The sequence below is a fragment of the Capsella rubella genome, unplaced genomic scaffold, assembly GCF_000375325.1.
Source record: "Capsella rubella cultivar Monte Gargano unplaced genomic scaffold, Caprub1_0 scaffold_4, whole genome shotgun sequence".
NCBI lineage: Eukaryota > Viridiplantae > Streptophyta > Magnoliopsida > Brassicales > Brassicaceae > Capsella > Capsella rubella.
The window spans coordinates 8,145,217-8,164,139 of record NW_006238920.1 but is presented as its reverse complement, the minus strand read 5'-3'; the positions used below and the strand labels follow the sequence as shown (position 1 = coordinate 8,164,139).

The 18,923-nt window shown below is 36.5% G+C and overlaps 5 protein-coding genes across 6 annotated transcripts; 2 read left to right on the top strand and 3 right to left on the bottom strand.

The window, feature by feature from the left end:
- The first annotated feature begins 2,037 nt into the window (after positions 1-2,037).
- On the top strand, positions 2,038-3,327 carry LOC17887661 (GDSL esterase/lipase At2g31550). Its single transcript, XM_006296399.1, has 3 exons — positions 2,038-2,673; positions 2,784-3,042; positions 3,134-3,327. Exons 1-3 carry the CDS (start codon positions 2,038-2,040, stop codon positions 3,325-3,327), a joined length of 1,089 nt encoding a protein of 362 aa, XP_006296461.1.
- A 467-nt stretch (positions 3,328-3,794) lies between these two features.
- Positions 3,795-7,204, bottom strand: LOC17889746 (preprotein translocase subunit SCY2, chloroplastic). Its single transcript, XM_023784156.1, has 13 exons — positions 7,085-7,204; positions 6,334-6,810; positions 6,154-6,242; positions 5,978-6,057; positions 5,763-5,852; positions 5,561-5,652; positions 5,365-5,448; positions 5,069-5,210; positions 4,807-4,923; positions 4,571-4,700; positions 4,355-4,478; positions 4,163-4,269; positions 3,795-4,077 (listed from the first exon to the last, which is right to left on the bottom strand). The coding sequence occupies exons 1-13, from the start codon at positions 7,167-7,169 to the stop codon at positions 3,988-3,990; spliced, it is 1,707 nt and encodes a 568-aa protein (XP_023639924.1). The 5' UTR covers positions 7,170-7,204; the 3' UTR covers positions 3,795-3,987.
- A 362-nt stretch (positions 7,205-7,566) lies between these two features.
- LOC111830965 (probable E3 ubiquitin-protein ligase ARI7) lies at positions 7,567-12,993 on the top strand. Its single transcript, XM_023783902.1, has 15 exons — positions 7,567-7,969; positions 8,908-9,032; positions 9,238-9,343; positions 9,433-9,523; positions 9,764-9,936; positions 10,325-10,429; positions 10,518-10,606; positions 10,721-10,828; positions 10,948-11,038; positions 11,139-11,228; positions 11,312-11,359; positions 11,716-11,787; positions 11,876-11,975; positions 12,050-12,176; positions 12,451-12,993. Exons 1-15 carry the CDS (start codon positions 7,799-7,801, stop codon positions 12,641-12,643), a joined length of 1,689 nt encoding a protein of 562 aa, XP_023639670.1. The 5' UTR covers positions 7,567-7,798; the 3' UTR covers positions 12,644-12,993.
- LOC17888930 (calcium-dependent protein kinase 24) lies at positions 12,787-15,869 on the bottom strand. Of its 2 annotated transcripts, XM_023783901.1 has the most exons (8): positions 15,578-15,869; positions 15,354-15,481; positions 14,995-15,259; positions 14,782-14,905; positions 14,394-14,690; positions 14,210-14,325; positions 13,700-14,101; positions 12,787-13,594 (listed from the first exon to the last, which is right to left on the bottom strand). In XM_023783901.1, exons 1-8 carry the CDS (start codon positions 15,629-15,631, stop codon positions 13,328-13,330), a joined length of 1,653 nt encoding a protein of 550 aa, XP_023639669.1. In that variant the 5' UTR covers positions 15,632-15,869; the 3' UTR covers positions 12,787-13,327. The 2 variants fall into 2 exon arrangements, with proteins under 2 accessions (XP_023639669.1, XP_006296276.1); XM_006296214.2 differs by having other exon boundaries at positions 15,354-15,869.
- An 878-nt stretch (positions 15,870-16,747) lies between these two features.
- Positions 16,748-18,191, bottom strand: LOC17889354. Its single transcript, XM_006295306.2, has 2 exons — positions 17,908-18,191; positions 16,748-16,991 (listed from the first exon to the last, which is right to left on the bottom strand). Exons 1-2 carry the CDS (start codon positions 18,073-18,075, stop codon positions 16,944-16,946), a joined length of 216 nt encoding a protein of 71 aa, XP_006295368.1. The 5' UTR covers positions 18,076-18,191; the 3' UTR covers positions 16,748-16,943.
- Between the last annotated feature and the right edge of the window lie 732 nt (positions 18,192-18,923).

Here is an 18,923-nt window from a genome sequence, read left to right as displayed (position 1 = left end):
TCATAATTTATTATTATTTTTTATGTTTTTCTTTTTTGGATTTGTCGTACTTTATATCTCGTAATGATCATTTATATACTATTATATTTTTTTCTGATTTTATGTTTTATAATTTTTTTTTGGTTTTTCATATGGAACAATTTTCGAATTTATAATATTAGCATAATTTACTTTATATTTAGTTTATTTCATTTAATAATGTTTTTTATTTTAATTTTCAATTTTATGAAATATTGTTAATTTTTTATTTTGTTTATTAGTTTAACATATGTGTTGTATTGGAAAAAAATAGTTAAATTCATATTGGAAACTTTTAAAGAAATGTTATTTTTATTTTTACCTTTTTATATGTTTATAAAAAATGAGAATTCATGTTTCTGTCCGACCTATCTCATTTATGTTAGAAAATATTTTGAGACATAAATTAGATAGATTTATATTCTCAAAATTTCTTACTTTTGCTCTATTCCCGTTAAATCTTATTATATTTAGGTTTACATTGTGTAAATATAATCATATATATATTTTAAACATTTACTAAAAATTATAATCTATTATTTATATATTTGTTAGTATAATCGATAATTAGTAAGTGTTTTTAACTTTTAATCAATTATCTTTTTTTAGTTTTATAATGTATAATATAAAAAAAGACATTTCATATTCATTTTTGAAAAACTTATTTACATATGTTTAAATATTAAAATTTAATGATAAAATGATAAATTAATTTTAAAAATTAAAGAATAAAATGAGGTGGATGATGATGTGGCTTAAGGAGAAAAGAGAAAAAGTTAACTTTATATATATAGATTATATAAATATTTCGACATTGGCTTAGGCCGCATCCATTACAATAAAGTTAAAAATACAAGGAATTAGTAGTTTTTGCAAATCAAGAATTAATATAATAATTATTAACTTATTGTACTTTATGACACGAATTTTAAAAAGCAATTAAGTGGATAAATATGCGTTATAGTTAGCAAAAGAGAATATGATTTATATACGAAAATAAAAAAGGACTTCAACATTTGGAAACTTGAGATCATTTTAGATATACGATTTGAGGAAACGTGTATGATTCCAAGTTACCGCCGAGAAGCTATATATTGTCGAAACAAAATCACATTCCCACTGGAAGTCGAGATGACCTGCCAACTGGGAAGCATTTTTAGTTAGGAGATATATCGATACAATGTCATGATCATACTATTATGAACGTAAAAACACTTAATTCATAAGTCGGATGTATTTATATTCATCACCATGCATGTCTTTACCTAATTAATTACCTTCATCAACATCATGTGAAGGATAATATATAAGAACTTCAAGAGATAAAAGTAACAAGCCTAAATAGAGCTATAAAGAGATGCTTAATTCTAAACACCTAGTCAGAGCCTTGTTCCAATTAAAACCCGTAAGTATTCTTAGGATTTTAGTCGTTAAGCATATTACCAAATACCAATATATACATAAAATTACATATCCTAATCATACCAATTACGAATGACCATCACCACAGTCAGTAAATTGTACACATGGAAGAAAAAAATCACAGTGAGTGATGATGTCATGGACAGGAGAAGCATGAGGACATATGAATTATGCACTACGTACAGTGTCTATATATATTCATGACCAATATAGATGTAAAATTTGTTGTGCTACTGTCATTGCTTCCTATTGCATGTTGTTGATATATATATAAAAAAGTGTCCATATATTAGTTACATTACTTTATTTATTTATGGCCTCTGAGTTGTCGTTTTTTTCATATATTTTTCTTAATGGAATGAAATCTCATCATCATCTTCACAAATTAAAATTAATATTTATTTAGAAGGAAAAAAATCAAAGCTCTTTATAATTTTATCCATTTGTTACTCATTTTTAAGAAAAACAAACTCACAAAAGCCAGCAAACTAAGGTCCAAATAAACCAATAGTCACCTTATTATAAATATCATCACCAAACAACACATTTCTTCAAATCCACTAAGAACAAAACAAAAAAAAAACATTTAAATAAAAAATGTCAACTTCTAAAACCATACTCTTCACTCTCTTCATCGTAACAACAGTACTACAACATGCATCCTGCAACGCAACCGCAAACGCCACAACGAAACCGCTCTTCCCTGCGATTCTAATCTTTGGCGATTCAACCGTCGACACAGGCAACAACGACTACCCTTTACAAACAATCTTCAGAGCTAAACATGTTCCTTACGGCATGGATCTTCCGGACAGGAAACCGACCGGAAGATTCTCAAACGGAAAAATCATCTCGGACATAATCGCAACCAAACTCAACATCAAACAGTTTGTTCCTCCTTTCTTACAACCAGATCTCTCCGACCAAGACATTCTAACCGGAGTCTGTTTCGCATCAGCAGGTGCCGGTTACGACGAAGAAACCAGTCTCTCCACACAAGCCATCCCTGTCTCGGAACAACCAAACATGTTCAAGAGTTACATTGTTCGTCTCAAAGGTATCGTGGGAGACAAGAAAGCTATGGAGATTATAAACAATGCTTTCGTACTTGTGAGTGCAGGAGCTAACGATTTCATCTTGAACTACTACGATATTCCCACGAGGAGTCTCGAGTTTCCTCTCATTTCTAGTTACCAAGACTTTGTTCTTCAGAGGCTTGAAAACTTCGTGCGGGTAACGTCTATTTCCTCATACAATATTAGTCACCACAATTAGGGTTTAGGAGCAGACTTCAAACTTGCTTGTGATCATTTGTCTTGTTAATATCTCTGGTTACTGTGCAGGAGATTTACAGTCTAGGTTGCCGGAATATTATGGTTGGAGGTCTACCGCCAATAGGGTGTTTACCGTTCCAAATGACTGCTAAATTCCACAACATTTTTAGATTCTGTCTCGAACAAGAGAACAGAGACTCTGTTTTATACAATCGGAAACTTGAGAAGCTCTTGCCCCAGATCGAAGCATCTCTCACCGGAAGCAGAATCTTTTACGCCAATATCTATGACCCAGCGATGGAGATGATCCAAAACCCTGACAAATTCGGTACATATCTAAAATATATTTTCTTGTCCCACAAGTTATTTTGTGACTAGGGAGTGAATATCATTCGTGTGTGTGTTATTTTTAAAAACAGGGTTTAAAGAGACGAAGAGAGGATGTTGTGGAACAGGGTTCTTGGAGACAAGCTTCATGTGTAATGCTTTATCTCCGACATGCCAGAATCGGTCGGAGTTTTTGTTCTTTGACTCGATCCATCCATCGGAAGCTACCTATAATATCATGGGCAATGTTCTGGATCCTCAGATTCGTAGGAAATTTCAGGCTTAAGTCATCATAATGTTATATGTTTCTTAATTGCGACAATTTGTGGTCTTGGTTATATCAATCAAAATACATATGAACGTTAAACTATAGCTGAATCTGCCGCAACTAAATTAGTTGACAAACAAAGAAAAATAAAATCAGTTGAGTTAAATTATAAGATGACTACCAAGCATTTTTAGTCATGATACCATGAACGTAAAAACACTTAAGTCGGATTTTTGTATTCACCCTGAAACAATTTGTGGGATTTTTGTAGTCACTATTGCCTTAACTTCCACTCTCCATAACATATCTCAAAACACCATAGCAAGCATTATACAACACAGAAACGTTGCAAGATTAACATCAAGCTTCGACTGAGAAATGAGAGCATCAATTATCGAGTCTAATCTTGTTCACTTTTATGTCACAATTTGAGAGTCTAATCTTACAAAGGTTTGAATCGAGTTTGACTATTTTCCTGCATAATCTTTCCGGAAATGTTTGGTAGATTCTAAAAGATAGATACTTGGCACTTTGTGTCTCTGAATCTTCTAAGATTATGATGGTAGTGTGTTAGGTTCTTAATACAAATCATCTAATTCCTAATCTAAACAAACGAGTAACAAAAACTCTAAGCCACAATAATATATCTATATAATCTCTTTTCTTTCTCGAATCTCATCATACACCATATCTCTTCAACGCTTTGCTTAAACTCGGCATTACATTGTAGGCATGGTAAGATCTTCTAAGTTCAATGATGGAACCAACCTAAACACAACCAATAGAGATTATCAACATAACACAATCAGTATTGTTGAATTGAACGATATAGAAACATGGATCGAGCACTTACAATGATCAAAACCGATGTAAATCCAATAGAAAAGCCTTGATTGATGCTGCGTAGATAGTGATCAAGTACACTAGAAGCTGTTGCCAAAAAGCTCAACAGAAGCCCACCTGAACCAAACCAAATAAACTAGTTTTAAGAGATTTTACTTACACTATGGCCGCAATAAGTCTAAAACAGGACAATTTAACTTACCCCAAAACCTAGTTGATGCTTGTATCTTCGTTAAGTACTCAATTGTGGCTTTCCCAGGCTTTATGTTGGGTATTCGCGCTCCCATTTTGTTTAAATAATCGGCTATTTCCTTTGGCAAGTTGGCCTATATAACAACATAAGAAACCGGTATATGAATTGTTTAATGTTCACTGGAAGATTGAAATTCAGACTGAAAAGGTGTAATTAATTACTCACAATGTCAAAGATGTTGAAGAGAAAGACAAAAAACGCATATATTGAGTAATAGACCCAAGGCGGTGCTCCAACCGTGCTTTCAGGGTTTAATATCTCCTTCATGTTTACCAAGAAAGGTGAACCCAGAATACTAAAAACATAAATTACCTTATTAGACAGCCTTAGACGGTAACAACAACACAAAGATGCAAGAAACAAGATTGATTTAAGCCTAAAGGGTCCTTCAAAGGATTTACCTTGCAAGAATACCGGGAAAAGCCAAGAGATATGTGGTTGTGAGGACAGGCTGCATTCCTGCTGGGTTAATGTTAAAAGGTATGTATGGTTCCACTTCAGTTATTGGAGAACCTTCTCTGCCCAAATGGCAAAACATAACATAAAATCAAATATGAGTAGACCACATGTTGCATCTGAATGTATATTAACCCTTGTCTAGTCCTAGAATTGCAATATACAAGAATCCTTTCCACAAAATACTGATGATGAGCTATGTATTACCTCGAAGCAGACGCAAGTTTAAAACCATAATATTGTAGTTTTATCTTCCTGCAGCCCTCAGTAACAACAACAGCAAACATAGTTACTACTGTAAAAATGCCCAGCAAGCCTAACAAGTAAGGCAACCAATTCGAGAAACTTCCTGCAATAACAAAAAAAGAATGACTCTCCCCTGTTATACATAAATTGAAAAGAGAGGGCAATGATAAATGCTTCCAGGCAATGTGGAAGATATGCAGGTCTAAGGGACTTAACCATAAGTTTGAGAAATGTGGAGTAAGAAAAACCAAAGGCACCTGAGATTTGATTGAGCATCTTGTGTAAGGTCTCTGTGTATCCCGTCAATATTCCCACACAAATAATTAGAGATGATCCATGACCTGTAAAATGCATAGAAACAGGTTATGAGCAAGTTCCAATAATTACTCCATTTCAGCATCACTATAAGCTATCAACGGTTAAAGAGATAGAGAGCGAGAGAGAATCACATACCAAATCCAGATTCTGATATTGTATCACACAGCCACGTCATCGTCATTGCACCACAGACTAGCAGAGATGCTGTCATCATTACATGCTTGACCCTGAATAAGCATGTATTCTTCCATTAGCATCATCAGTTGTAGCAAAATGGATGAGAAAACTTAAAAACAACACTTTTGTTACTCCGAATGAATAATCCTAATTAACTTACTGGGAAGTGGCTGCGAAAACTGAATATTGAAGAGAAGTGTAAGCCACCACTAAAGCTTCCACTATAGCGAAGAAAAAGGATAGCCACCATCTACAAAATAGACGGAAAAACACGATTTAGTAACTTTGTTTAATGAAAAGTCAGAAAAGCTAAAACAAGGTAACTGCATGTTAAGAATTCATCTCACGGCTTGAGAGGTAAGAAACTAAACACACATATAACTCTTGATCTTCTCGTGACCATCTAAGCCTTCCTTTCGTAGCTTCACCAAAGATGGAAGAACGTGACAAAGCACCTAGTGTTTCATGATCACCTTATCATCAATCATAATCTTAATATATAAAGAACCCACAGATTCAGGCAAACACATCAGATTAAAGGGAAATTTAACCTGCATAATTATGGATGCTATTATTTGTGGACTGAGCCCAAGCTGAAAGAGTGAAAGCTTGATCTCTGCTCCAAACTCACCCAGCTCCTCTATCAAAAACATAAAATGTTAGCTACAAACGTGTTATGTGTCATCCAAACAAAGGATTATAGGACTCAAATGACATTAGAACACACTCACCAACAGAACCCGAGACAAAGCTAAGATAATCTTGGGGTATTAATCTTCTGTCAAACCCAGGTAAAGGGATAAAATATCCAACACGACTAAGAACAAGCAGTAGAGCTGTTACGAACAACCTCCTCCTTATCTCGCTCTTAAAGAACCTTTCTGCTGCGCTATTGAGAACTGAACTAATGCGAACAAAATCAAGAAACCTATTTCTAAAAAACGTTGGCCTAATATCCTGTAGTGTTTTGGAGACACTGTCCTGTGAATCTGGAGGAATAATCTCCACATCCAAAGCATCGGTATCGCTGCTAACGGATTCATTTCTAAGCTTATCAGAATAATTCACTGAAAAACTCTTCCTTTCTTTTATGAGGAGGTGTCTTCTGTTCATCTGCATAACATGGCTCTCTCTCGTGCTTGACAAATTCAAATTCATGGTAAGACATTTCCTGGACTGAAAAGGTTGACAACAAAGAACTGGGTCTCCTGCAAAAACATCAAAGCAATTGTTCCTGTTTATTTTGAGAAAATTTAGCAAATTGCAGGGTTAAGAGAACTAATCCAAGAGGATAGTATCAGTTGGAAAGTAATGAACTTTATAGCAGTAGCAGAAAACCCAGGTCGAAATTAGGGTTCCATGAACTCGAAGCAACGAGACTTTTAACCATTTGTATTTGCATACCGACTAGTCTAGGTAAGTAACAATCTCTTTGCTTTTGATTCCGAAGTACTTAATCATCTTGAGGAAGAAAAAACTTACGTTTGGAGACGAAAGCATAGGAGGGATGCGAAAGGGAGATTGGTCTAAGAGGCACATGGAAGAAGTAAGCTTGAGAGGTGTTCATCGAGAGGATGAGAGACAAAAACGCGGCGCAGAGCCAATGAAGAACAACATCGCCTTTCAATAGTGTTCACTGTTATACTCTCTTTACCATCCTTTTTTTTAATTAAAAAATAATAATTAATCTTTGTTTAAAAATTATATAGTTTTTAAATAATTTATTTTATATGTTTTTTTTGGGGCAATATTTTCTTTAATATGTTTTGATCACATGTATATAGGAAAATTTGTGATTACTTTCTCCAAGAAGTAAAGAAAAAAAAAAGTAATTTTCCAAAATCATTTTCCATAAGTTGAGAGAAATGGTAGATTTTTTTACATTTTTTTTTGGTTAGCTATAATGGAAAAAGTAAAAAATAAATGTGAAGTGATATAAGTCTACACTCTATTCCAGTAATCACAAACCCAACCGATCCAGTCTCTTTAGATTCCTCTTCTTCATCACACCGCTTATAAAAAAAAAGAGTTGGACAGTTTGGTCCTAATTTATTCTCATCAAACCTCAATTTTGCTTCTTCCCCACCTTCACTACTTCCCCACCCGACAAACCCTAGATTTGTAGGAAGAGGGGTTTCGTCTATTTCCTTGTAAATCTCGGTTCTTTTTGTGTCCTTTCGTATAATTTTGCTGATCATGGATTCTGAAGAAGATATGCTCGATGCCCACGATATGGAGTCTGGTGAGGACGATTTCTACAGCGGTGGAACTGATGATTACAACGATAGTGATGATGGTGAACCCGATTACGGGTTTGTTGAGGAAGACGCTGATGATTCTGCTATGATCGCCTCCCATCGCTCTCAGGTGGGGTTTTCGTTTTTTTTTTTTACTTGGTTGGTTCTTGAAGCTAAATTGCTTTTAGAACTTGTGCATGTTTTATGACTTGTCTATTGGCAAATGTTGAAATTTCGGAGCTTTTTATGATACAATTTTCAGTTTTTATTTGGGAGTTAAGAGTCTAATTGAGATTATTCTTCGTTGATTGCTTTTACTTGATTGCTGGAGGACTATGGCTGTTAAAGTATGGGATTTGTTGTCGGTTTGAGATTGTTTGTGTTTTATCATTTCTTCTTATTTGTTGATGGGTAGTGTTTAGCTAATCAAATGATAGTTGTAGACCTTTTTTGCATTTTGAATGCCATGCATAGTCTTCTGCGTGATGTGAGGGCTGAAGAAAGGAACTCTGTTTTGTTTATGGAACCACATTGATATTGATGGGGTTTTTTGGTGAATTGATGCGGAATTATGTGAAAAAATGTATTGAAATTTACAGGAAATGCTACGATTTAGTTGGTTTTTATTTACCCTTGTTTTATTTAGATGGTTCTTATAGAGAGTTTGTCTTTCATTTACCCTTGGTAAACCCTTTGTGTTTCCGTCCCCATTACTTCCACTGTACTTGGTAAAAGCATAACTGCAATTGTTATATCTATTGGTAAGATTTTCTCTTATGTGTATCAATGTATGATGCTCTTTGGTTCGCTAGGTTTATTTGTGGTATCGATGCTAGTTGAAAGAACTGAGTTTGTTGCTAGTAGCACTCGCTAAATGTTGTATTCCTAGTTGCTTCGGTAAATTGTTCAGTGCACTCCACTCCTTGGATATAGTTTTTTTTTCTCTCTTTCTAAACGTGTTCCGCTATGTGTACTATGGAATTTCTCGCTGCTGTTTTAGTTCCATTTCTTCTTTTGTTTTTTCTGTGAACATTGACTCATTATAACTGTAATGTTACTTCTTTCCAGAAAAACTTTTGTGTTCTGAAGGAAGAAGATATTCGCAGGCACCAGGTGGATGATATTGAACGAGTTTCTGTTGTTCTTTCGATTACTGAGGTCGAAGCGAGTATTCTGCTTCGTCACTTCCACTGGTAAATGCTTTTATATTTACTCTTTGATACTAACACTTGTGTGTTTCTCTTTTTTTTTTTTGTATATATATGATTCCTTGTTTATCTCATTTTTTTGGGGTTATACTATCAAATTGTCTCACTAGCGTTTCTAGAAAGTATATCCATGGTCATACTTGCGTGATTATTCTAACTTCCTGATGCAATGAGAAACATCTCATTTCAGGAGTGTCGGAAGAGTTCATGATGAATGGTTTGCGGATGAAGAGAGAGTTCGGAAGGCTGTTGGAATATTGGAGGGCCCTGTTGTTCCACCAACTGATGACAGTGAAGTATGTTCTTTGAATTGTATAATTTGAGTGGTTTTACATGTTTCTTGTCTGACAGTTCATGTCTCACTAACATGTGATGTTGTGTTTAGCTTACATGTGGAATCTGTTTCGATTCATACCCTCCTGAGAAAATCGCCACAGTTTCTTGTGGCCATCCTTTCTGCACTACATGCTGGACAGGTCAGTTGTGTTTTGTTTGTTTTGTCATTGGAAACCATTTCGTTTTCCTTGTATTTACCTGATATTAGGTCCAGTTAATTGTATGTAGTATGGTAGTTATAACTAGGGAGTTTCCTTCCCATCTAATTGTTAAGTACAAAAGCCCCCATCTTTGAGTTTTCTGGAACCAACTTGTGTACCCCATTTTCTACTAAATTTTGTTCAGTGGTAATATACGGTTTACGGTGTATGCTTATGCAGGTTATATCAGCACAACCATTAATGATGGCCCAGGATGTTTGATGCTAAGATGTCCTGACCCATCTTGCCTTGCTGCTGTTGGTCATGATATGGTTGACAAATTAGCGTCTGAAGAAGACAAGGAGAAATACAATAGATATTTTCTTAGGTCTTATATTGAAGACAACAGAAAGGTAACCGCTCCCTAGAAAATTTATATCACACAGACTGGTATTAATGTTGCAGGCTCTTCTATTGACATATCATATCATTCTTACTTACAACATTTGACCCTCCTGCCTATTTTTCCTATGATTGACACTTTTTTTGGATTGATGCGTATTGGGTTATGTCTGTTGAGCATCTTGAAGTTTTTTTCATCTCTATTTTTGTGGCATGTTACTAGTGTTGTTTGAAGATTCTGTTCTTTTCATGATTACATATTTTTTAAATATTCTTAAAACCTTCAATGTCTTTGCTTTGAGCAAAGTAGCAAACTATATTAGTCTCTCTCTATATTTTTTCGTTATGACGCGAGTTTCTAATCCTTGTGTTGCTACTGCTTTGGTATATTTGGTTCAGATGAAGTGGTGTCCTGCCCCGGGATGTGATCATGCGATTGATTTTGCTGCAGGGTCTGGCAATTATGATGTTTCTTGCTTTTGCTCGTTTAGCTTTTGCTGGAATGTAAGTTTTTGAGTCAAAGACCATTGATTTTATATCTCCTAATTATTTTAATGTTGATCAATAACCCTGTGGGAAATATGAAATGTAGTGCACTGAGGAGGCTCACCGACCTGTGGATTGTAGCACAGTTTCAAAATGGATATTAAAGAACAGCGCTGAATCTGAAAATATGAATTGGTATGCAGTCTATCTATATCTTCTTTTTTATTTGCGTTCCTGATCCCTGATCCTCTGAGCATTTTGAGCTCACTTATATTTCTTTGTAATCAAACTCTGCCTCCTTATGATCAGGATACTTGCCAACTCAAAACCTTGTCCGAGATGTAAGCGGCCAATTGAAAAGAATCAGGGCTGTATGCACATGACATGTACACCGCCTTGTAAATATGAATTTTGTTGGTATTGCTTGAACCCCATCTCTAATGTCTTATTTTGGTTGAAACTGTATTTCTGCAATGCTGTATTAGAAGTGTGGTCGGTTCAGTTATAATAGTGGTGCTATATATTTACACTTATAGGCTTTGTCTTGGTGCATGGATGGATCATGGGGAAAGAACTGGTGGGTTTTATGCTTGTAACCGATACGAGGTAGCCAAGCAAGAAGGACAGGTAAGACCTCGGGTATTTATTTGATCTTTGGTGGTATTTCTTATTAGGAATCTGTGATAATGTTCATGAGTGTTGATATGGGTTCATCGTTGCCTGTTAGTATGATGAGACTGAACGGAGGAGAGAGATGGCCAAAAATTCACTAGAGAGATACACACATTACTATGAACGCTGGGCAAGCAATCAAACGGTATGCACAATTCTACACTTCTTTTGGCTTAGAAGGTGTCTTGGTCTTCATTATTGATTTATTTGTCTTGGATGATTTGGCAGTCGAGGCAAAAGGCTATGGCAGATCTACAGCAAGCGCAGACGCAGAATGTAAGACTTGTTATGTTCTTTATAATTTTGCTTCTTTCTGAATTTCTTTATCTCAGTGAGATAGTAGTCTTCATCCTTGAAATGAATATCGATATAACTTTTCCTAAGCTGAGTAATCCCCTTGAGTTTTTATTATTTGCAACATACACAAATCTTTCCTGGTCTTAAAACCAATACGCATTGTTGTTCTGCTTTTCGAGTTTTCTGTGTCTGTTTATAAATCATTGGCATACAATGAAACTATTTTGTTTCCATGGGAGGGAGGTTCTGTTTGTAGATAATATTTTGAGAAGTAAAACGTTTCGGCTGTTTCTCATACGCTGTTTTCTGTATTCACTCATTTCAATTTCTGCCAGCTTGAGAAGCTTAGTGATAAACAGTGCACACCAGAATCTCAGCTCAAATTCATTTTGGAAGCTTGGCTTCAGGTTAGCAGATTAAAGTATTTCAATAACGAAGTGAGACTTCTCCATAGCATTTTTCTAAATAGCTTCTCATGTGAAATTACTGTTGCAGATCATCGAATGTAGGCGAGTCTTAAAATGGACATATGCATATGGATATTACCTACCTGATCATGAACATGCCAAACGACAATTTTTCGAGTATTTGCAAGGTCAGAACCCTCTCTTTTTAATTCTGTGTCCATTTCTTCTTCAGAAGCAGCTTAAATTTTTGCATATTGTTCAGGGGAAGCTGAGTCTGGTTTGGAGAGGCTCCATCAGTGTGTAGAGAAGGACTTGGGTCAGTTTCTCAGTGCGGAAGGCCCATCAAAAGATTTCAATGATTTCCGGACCAAATTAGCTGGTTTGACCAGGTAAGCGTTATTGTCTTTATACATCTATCCTGTTGTGACAGAGAAGAAGAAAGTGTGTCAGGCTTTTAGACAGATCTAGGAATATAATTTGTGGCCAAACCCTACCTAAATGACGTAAATTCAAACAATACAAATTTTTAGCCTGTTAGGTCATGTGGTAGCTTTCTGAAGCAGCTCTCTGACCTAGTCTTTCAACACGCGATTCTTCTTATAAGTTCTGTTCATATGTTTCAGAAAGCTAAGCCTGTGCTTGTATATTTTTGTGTTCTTACAGCGTGACGAAAAACTACTTTGAGAATTTGGTGAAAGCTCTGGAAAACGGTCTTGCTGATGTAGACTCACATGCGGCTTGCAGCAGCAAATCAACAAGCTCTAAGTCAACAGGTTGCAGTAGCAAAACAAGAGGTAAAGGCAAAGGAAGTTCCAGAACTGGTGGCTCCAGCAGAAACCCAGATGATAACTTATAATTATGATGTTTCTCATGTCCTCGCCAAGGTACAAAACCCGAACTGATCTTATGCAATTGGGAGAATGCACACGATCAAAGAAAAGCCCAGACTACATGCACACAGTGGAAGTCTAATTCTTCTCTTATGCGTGTGTGCGGGTTTGGATTGTAGGGTTTGTGATATGTTTCCTATTTATGTATAGTGTAAAAGAATATGCATGTGATTGTCTCTACTACACACATTGTAACAAGACTTCCGTTGCCTGCTCTGCTATGGCAATCTCTGTGAAACCAAAATCCAGTGACCTTATGTGTCTGGGTTTGAAAGCAAAAAAGGAGTAAACGGTACTTGCTTTGTGTTTGGTTTTACAACATGACCATTCTATGTTTGTAATAGTAAATTCAAGTTACATCTCAAGAAAGTGTTTGACATTGAAACCTTTTGGTGTTAAAATTTGATACAAGAGTTTCTACTTGTGCACAGCTTGGAGAAAAATTACACTATCAGGTGAAATAATTGTTAATGCTACAACAACTTGATAAATTGAATGAATATGTCTAGGCTCTCTTTTTTTAAGTAAAAAAGATGAACACCGCAACTTTAAGCCCATTAAATCACACTAGTTTTATTCACTTGTAGCACCAAAAACAAACACATTAAGAGAATCAAAGAGATTTTTTCTTGTAAATTTTTGTCTCTTCTTTAGTTTCTTAGACCTGAGGGTTTATAGGTCTTGGAGACCTGAAGCTCCATTGATTTGTTCTTGGGAGCATCAAGTAGCTTAGCCTTCTTCCTTGCTATAGGGAATTCCATGGAATGTGATTTAGGACCATTGTCCCCAAAATCTTCTTTGAACATTTTGATGCTAAGGGCATTCAACAATGCCCTCGAGTACTGCCTCGACGCCATTTTCCAGTCCGTCCCTGATTTCATCATCGCCTTAAACTCATCAAAGCTTATCCGTCCATCCTGTCACCACAAAAATATGTTACATCGAGATAAAGTATGAAATACCAAGTTCAGCATCTAAACAAACAGTCTCAACTAAGTTTTGCTCTAATTATTTGTATTTACTTTGTTGAGGTCGACATCAAAGAAGATATCTTTGATCCACTGATCGCTACTCTGGCCTAGCTTATCATCCCAAAGAGCTTCCTTGAGCTCATCTAGCTCGATATATCCATTCCCGTTCTTGTCAAAATACTTGAATGCTTCCTGCAAATGCTCATCACATCCCATTCTCTTCAAATGTATCGACAGTGTCACAAACTCCTCACAGCTCAACATCCCATTTCCATCTGTGTCTGCTGCATCCATGAGCATCTTCACATCGCCATCAGGAACAACTTGTCCAATCTTCTTCAGCCCATCTCTTAGCTCCTCAAAAGTTAAGTGACCGTTCTTATCAGTGTCCATTGTTTGAAACATCTGTACTATGGCTGCTATCTCCTCGTTTGGTAGATTGTCTGCTACAATCTGAAGAATTTTTTGACAATTTTATAATTCGACTTGCATATCAGTAACAAATCTTATAGAGAAGAAAGTAAACTCATAAAATTTTGGGATATCAAGAAACATATATACCCTGAGGACTTTCTTCTTGAACCTGTTCATCAACAAGAATTGTTGAATCTTGGTCCTGACGTTATCTCCAAGATTCACATTTGGTGCTCTCTCTGCGTTCCGGATCCATGGATGTTCTGCAAAACATAGAGTTTTGGTCAAATGATGTTGTTTATTCGTCAATAATGAAACTTTATTGCCATACCAAGCACTTCTTGGACTGTGAGTCTGCTGTAAGGATTTGCGTCAAGCATGTTCTTCACGAGTTCCTTGGCCTCATGTGAGACTTTTGGCCACGGGTCTCTCTCGAAATCAATGTTCCCTCTCACAATAGCGTGCGCGATTCCTTCCTCGGTTTCTGCCCAAAAGGGAGGAACACCACAAAGCAAGATATAGAGTATAACACCGGCACTCCAAACATCGATCTCAGGACCGTAATTTCGTCTCAAAACCTCTGGAGCCATGTAGTAAGGACTTCCCACAATCTCATTGAACCGCTGGGCTGCAATATCCATTTGAGTCAAGTCGATTGTTTTCAAGAAAATGACATATAAAAAGATTCAAGTTGTCATAGGGATGTGAGCAATTAATACCAGGTTTGAAGAAAATGGAGAGACCAAAATCAATTGCTTTGAGTTGTGCAGTCTCAGTTCCATTCGAAAAGAGGAAGTTCTCGGGTTTAAGATCTCGATGAATCACTCCATGTTCATGACACACCTTCACAAACAACAAACATTAAGGACCAAACAAGACGGCGAAAAACCAACACAAAGGAAAAAAAAGAGATTGCAAATTTGTTTAATCACCTTGACAACTTCAAGAATGGTTTTAGCAACAGATGCAGCGGCGCGTTCAGTGTAATGCCCTCTAGAGACGATGCGGTCAAAAAGCTCACCTCCTTCACAAATCTCCATGACAAGGTAAACAGCGTCTTCGTCCTCAAAGGCTTCCTTAAAGCTAACAATATTTGGATGTTTTGGTAAACAACTCATGATCTCAACCTCTCTCCTCACGTCTTCCACATCTATCTCAGTCCTTAGCTTCTCCTTCGATATCCTCTTACACGCAAACCTGCATGCCAACAAGTAACACGAAAGTATCAAACCGAGAAGAAAGGTAATCAAAAATCAAAGTCAATATATGATATAAAAACAGAGAAAAAGACCTTTCTCGGGTAGTGATCTCGATACATTCATGAGTGACTCCGAATTCACCGCGGCCAAGTTCTTTGCCCAGTTCATACTTGAGGTGGATACCATCCCCAATAGGCTCGGGAAGAACGCGGCTAGGTGGCTGGAAAATCAATCTCCGGGAAAGATTAGTTGAAGAATCGAAATGAGGAACAGAGGATGATGTTCTGCTATTACTACTACTGTGTCGCCTTCTTACCGGTCTCTTTCCAAAAGGAGAGCCTTTCAATGGCGACGAGACACAGCTTCCCATGGGATTTATTTTGTCTTTTTGGGTTTATTAATTTGGAATAATAATCCTAACAGGTTTCGATCGATCAATTGGTTTATACCAATCGATCAAGCGATTTCAAGGAAGAAGTTTATTCAAATGCACCCCATGGGAAGGAAGAGAGAAGCTTTTTGTGCTCGAGAGTTCTTTCTTTCTCTTGTTCCTTTTTCTCTTTTGGGTTTTTGGTTTTTCTTTTCTTGTGGGAAAAGGCTTATCCCTTCTTCTAATCTCTTTTGTGTTTCGTTTTCTATTTGTTTATTTGTTGTCTACGTTCCAAAGGAAAGTCCTAAAAGAGAGGAGAGGAGATTCGAGAGGTGAAAACAAAACGAGAGATTGGATGGATTGGAGAAATCTTTCTATTTTTGGTTAAGACAGAGCAGAGCTCTTCTGTTCGTTTAGAGTCCGTTAACTTTGTTGCCCCTTGTCTCTGTTTCTTCCTCCCGCCATTTTTTCTTTCATCTATTTGTTTTTAGGGTTAACCTTATCAATCTCTTCAACGATCCATATATCAAAATTTTAGGATTTTAGTTTTGATACATTTTTTTTTGTAAAAATTAAATTAAAAAAATGTCATGTAATAAATTTTACCAAAAAAATGTATGTATCACATTCTACTATTCTAGTAAACCTCCTTAGAGGGTGTCAGGTAAGTCATTTCACAACAAATTAGTGCCATTCGCGTTAGGTGTTACGTGTGTTATCTTTTATATTTGAGTCAATTCATATACTTGAACTGGTGAATTTCACATTGACTAAGCCAGGACTCAAGAATGATAAAGACTTGGTTTCTAGTGAGGGAGTATTTTTGCTTCAAGTTATAGTACGTATGTTAAATGTGATCTCACAAGTTCAACTAACAGTGAGACTTTCTTTACTTCTTATGACTACTATACCTACTGACCTAAGTAACCCATATATGCCATTTAGACTCATATTCAAGTTCAAAGCTTTGCTTTCAGAATATCCACTTATCTTTTTTCGGACCTTCCTTTTTCATTGTTTTGGTTGGCTGTTTCATTTAGTTTTGTGCCTAGATCCAAAGAGTGTTCATCACTTACAAATGCTAAAATCCTGCACATGCTAAATCAACACATAATAAGTATGTCAAACTCAAGGGAAAACTCGAGTTTTATTATTTGCAAACAAGTGTAGTCATTACAACAAACTTTTCCAAAAAAGAAATTATATTCTTCAGATGTTGATTAAAATGTAAATCAAAAGCGGCTCTTAGCACCCTCATCTTGGAATTTCGCATTGCTGAGACTTATTGCAGAGAGTGTTCTAGCAAGCAACCTCAGAGGAACTTTCTGTGGGGTCTGCCTGCATCTTCATCTTGCATATGCTGTAAAAAAAAAACGAGTTTCAAGTATGTTAGACTGACCTTAGTGTTGTGATGGAGCACAAGAACTACATTATATATCACTCAATTGTGTGGGAAGTAACATATGAAATTCTATTAGAACTTCATCGTTTTATAGGAAATTTCTACCATGAAGGAAAGCTACAGAGCATCAATCACACAAACATGTCCCTTGCACGAATCTATATTCAATGACTCAGAGTTCAAAAACCAATATGGAGGAAGAATCCTCAAAATAAGTGTAGCAATGAACGCTGAGATAGAAAAAAACACTGAAATTCCACCACAGGGAAGTTCTCATGACCGAATCAGCTGAGATTAAAGCTCAGAATAATACAAAGACAAGCTAATAAACCATTTTCTACAGCCAAAGAACCAATTTTTACAAGCTAAAACACATCAAGACTTGAGGATAAGCATTGAAACACAACGTTTATAGCAGTTAAACCAGCTTTATCCCTAAACTACCTTGGCAAGAAGACCCAAGTGGAGAAAGTAATACGATTAATAAGAAGTAGGAGTAATAACAAGGATTAAACAAAAACAAAAACTCAATTTTTTCAGCCCTAACTCCAAATCAGAGGCTTAAGGCTTTCCTCAGTGCAAACACTATTCAAATAGAAAAACTAAATCTAATCATCATCTAAGAATACTAGTATGGAGGTCAAATGCATTCCCGAATCTAATATTTTCAACAGCATACCTGAACTAATTCAGATGTATCTACAGCGAATTCAACAGCTAAAACAAACAGGGGAAATCCCAATTAAAATGTGTATCATACGATCTAAATCCATAGGATAAATGAAAAATTAGGGCACAAAACAGATATCTAACTTCGGGAGTAATCGAATCGAACATCCAAATGCAAATTGAATCGAGAGAGATTTGAACTCACGAAATCTTTGACGATCCCCTTGTAGACAATGATAGGGAGAGCGATGCCGAAGATTCCGATAAGAGCGAAGTTGCGACGGGTCCAGCGGAAATTGTGCTCGAGGTTCTCCCTAGCGGATCCCCAATCCTCGATGAACTTGTTCTTGTTCGTTTCCATACCTCCACCCATCTTCGCTTTCTCGACGATTTGACCTTTCTCTCTCTCTCTCTCTCTTATCCGAGTCGTCTTCTTCTTCTTCTTCAAATGGTTTTAGTTCTGTCGCGACTGTGGTGGTTGTGTTCAGCGTAGGAGGAATTAGGATCGATCTTTAAACCGGTTTATCTCTAAACCAGAGATTTGAAATGAACTTCAAGGCCCATTGAGAAAAGGGCCCAAAATTACCTATAATAAACAACAATTGCTTTAGGGGTCTATTGTAACGCCCGTCTCCGGCTTTTCTAGGATGGTATCAGGGTACCTATTGTCGAGAGTATGCATAAGTTTATCGAAAGAATTGTCAATGGTCGAGAAAATATGGATGTGATCGAGGGTTGATCGATAAGGATCGATGGAAGCTGAAGGAAATCCGAATGTGCGGTGAGGAATGAAGTGTTGCTCGATTGGTTCGGACAAGATGGACTTTCGGACAGGTTTTGTCGAAAGATTATCTATTAGGCGGATTTATCGGACAGATGTTCGGTTCGGACAGTTTTGGTCGAAACTCTATAGACGGAATGTTAGTCCGTGGGCTTTCTATCGGCCCAAACTCGTTGGCCTGCGAGTGTTGGTGCGAATAAAAGATTTTAAGTCGAGTTTATCGTCTAAGTGTTGGGATACGCGAATATTCTCGAGATAATATCGGAGGATCGGCTGTTTACTCGAGAGTATAAAAGATGGCTCGATGGAACTAGGGTTTATCATCCGTTATCGTGCGTTTTGAGTGCCGCCAAGGAAGTGATCGAGAAAGAAGAGAAAAAGAGTGAGAGTTATCGAGAGTATTGTTATGATGATCGAGATCTTGTGTTCCTAGATCGAGA

Excerpts from the sequence above, each read along its gene's own strand:
- LOC17887661 (XM_006296399.1), top strand. The coding sequence starts at position 2,038 with ATGTCAACTTCTAAAACCATACTCTTCACTCTCTTCATCGTAACAACA. Across the intron at positions 2,674-2,783 it reads GGCTTGAAAACTTCGTGCGG|GAGATTTACAGTCTAGGTTG; the intron begins GTAACGTCTATT and ends GTTACTGTGCAG. Across the intron at positions 3,043-3,133 it reads CCAAAACCCTGACAAATTCG|GGTTTAAAGAGACGAAGAGA; the intron begins GTACATATCTAA and ends TTTTAAAAACAG.
- LOC17889746 (XM_023784156.1), bottom strand. The coding sequence starts at position 7,169 with ATGAACACCTCTCAAGCTTACTTCTTCCATGTGCCTCTTAGACCAATC. Across the intron at positions 6,243-6,333 it reads CTTTGTCTCGGGTTCTGTTG|AGGAGCTGGGTGAGTTTGGA; the intron begins GTGAGTGTGTTC and ends TGTTTTTGATAG. Across the intron at positions 4,270-4,354 it reads AGCATCAACTAGGTTTTGGG|GTGGGCTTCTGTTGAGCTTT; the intron begins GTAAGTTAAATT and ends GGTTTGGTTCAG.
- LOC111830965 (XM_023783902.1), top strand. The coding sequence starts at position 7,799 with ATGGATTCTGAAGAAGATATGCTCGATGCCCACGATATGGAGTCTGGT. Across the intron at positions 11,039-11,138 it reads TAGCCAAGCAAGAAGGACAG|TATGATGAGACTGAACGGAG; the intron begins GTAAGACCTCGG and ends GTTGCCTGTTAG. Across the intron at positions 11,788-11,875 it reads TTTTGGAAGCTTGGCTTCAG|ATCATCGAATGTAGGCGAGT; the intron begins GTTAGCAGATTA and ends TTACTGTTGCAG.
- LOC17888930 (XM_006296214.2), bottom strand. The coding sequence starts at position 15,631 with ATGGGAAGCTGTGTCTCGTCGCCATTGAAAGGCTCTCCTTTTGGAAAG. Across the intron at positions 15,260-15,353 it reads GAGATCACTACCCGAGAAAG|GTTTGCGTGTAAGAGGATAT; the intron begins GTCTTTTTCTCT and ends GTTGGCATGCAG. Across the intron at positions 14,102-14,209 it reads TCAAGAAGAAAGTCCTCAGG|ATTGTAGCAGACAATCTACC; the intron begins GTATATATGTTT and ends AAAATTCTTCAG.
- LOC17889354 (XM_006295306.2), bottom strand. The coding sequence starts at position 18,075 with ATGGGTGGAGGTATGGAAACGAACAAGAACAAGTTCATCGAGGATTGG. Across the intron at positions 16,992-17,907 it reads AGGGGATCGTCAAAGATTTC|CATATGCAAGATGAAGATGC; the intron begins GTGAGTTCAAAT and ends TTTTTTTTACAG.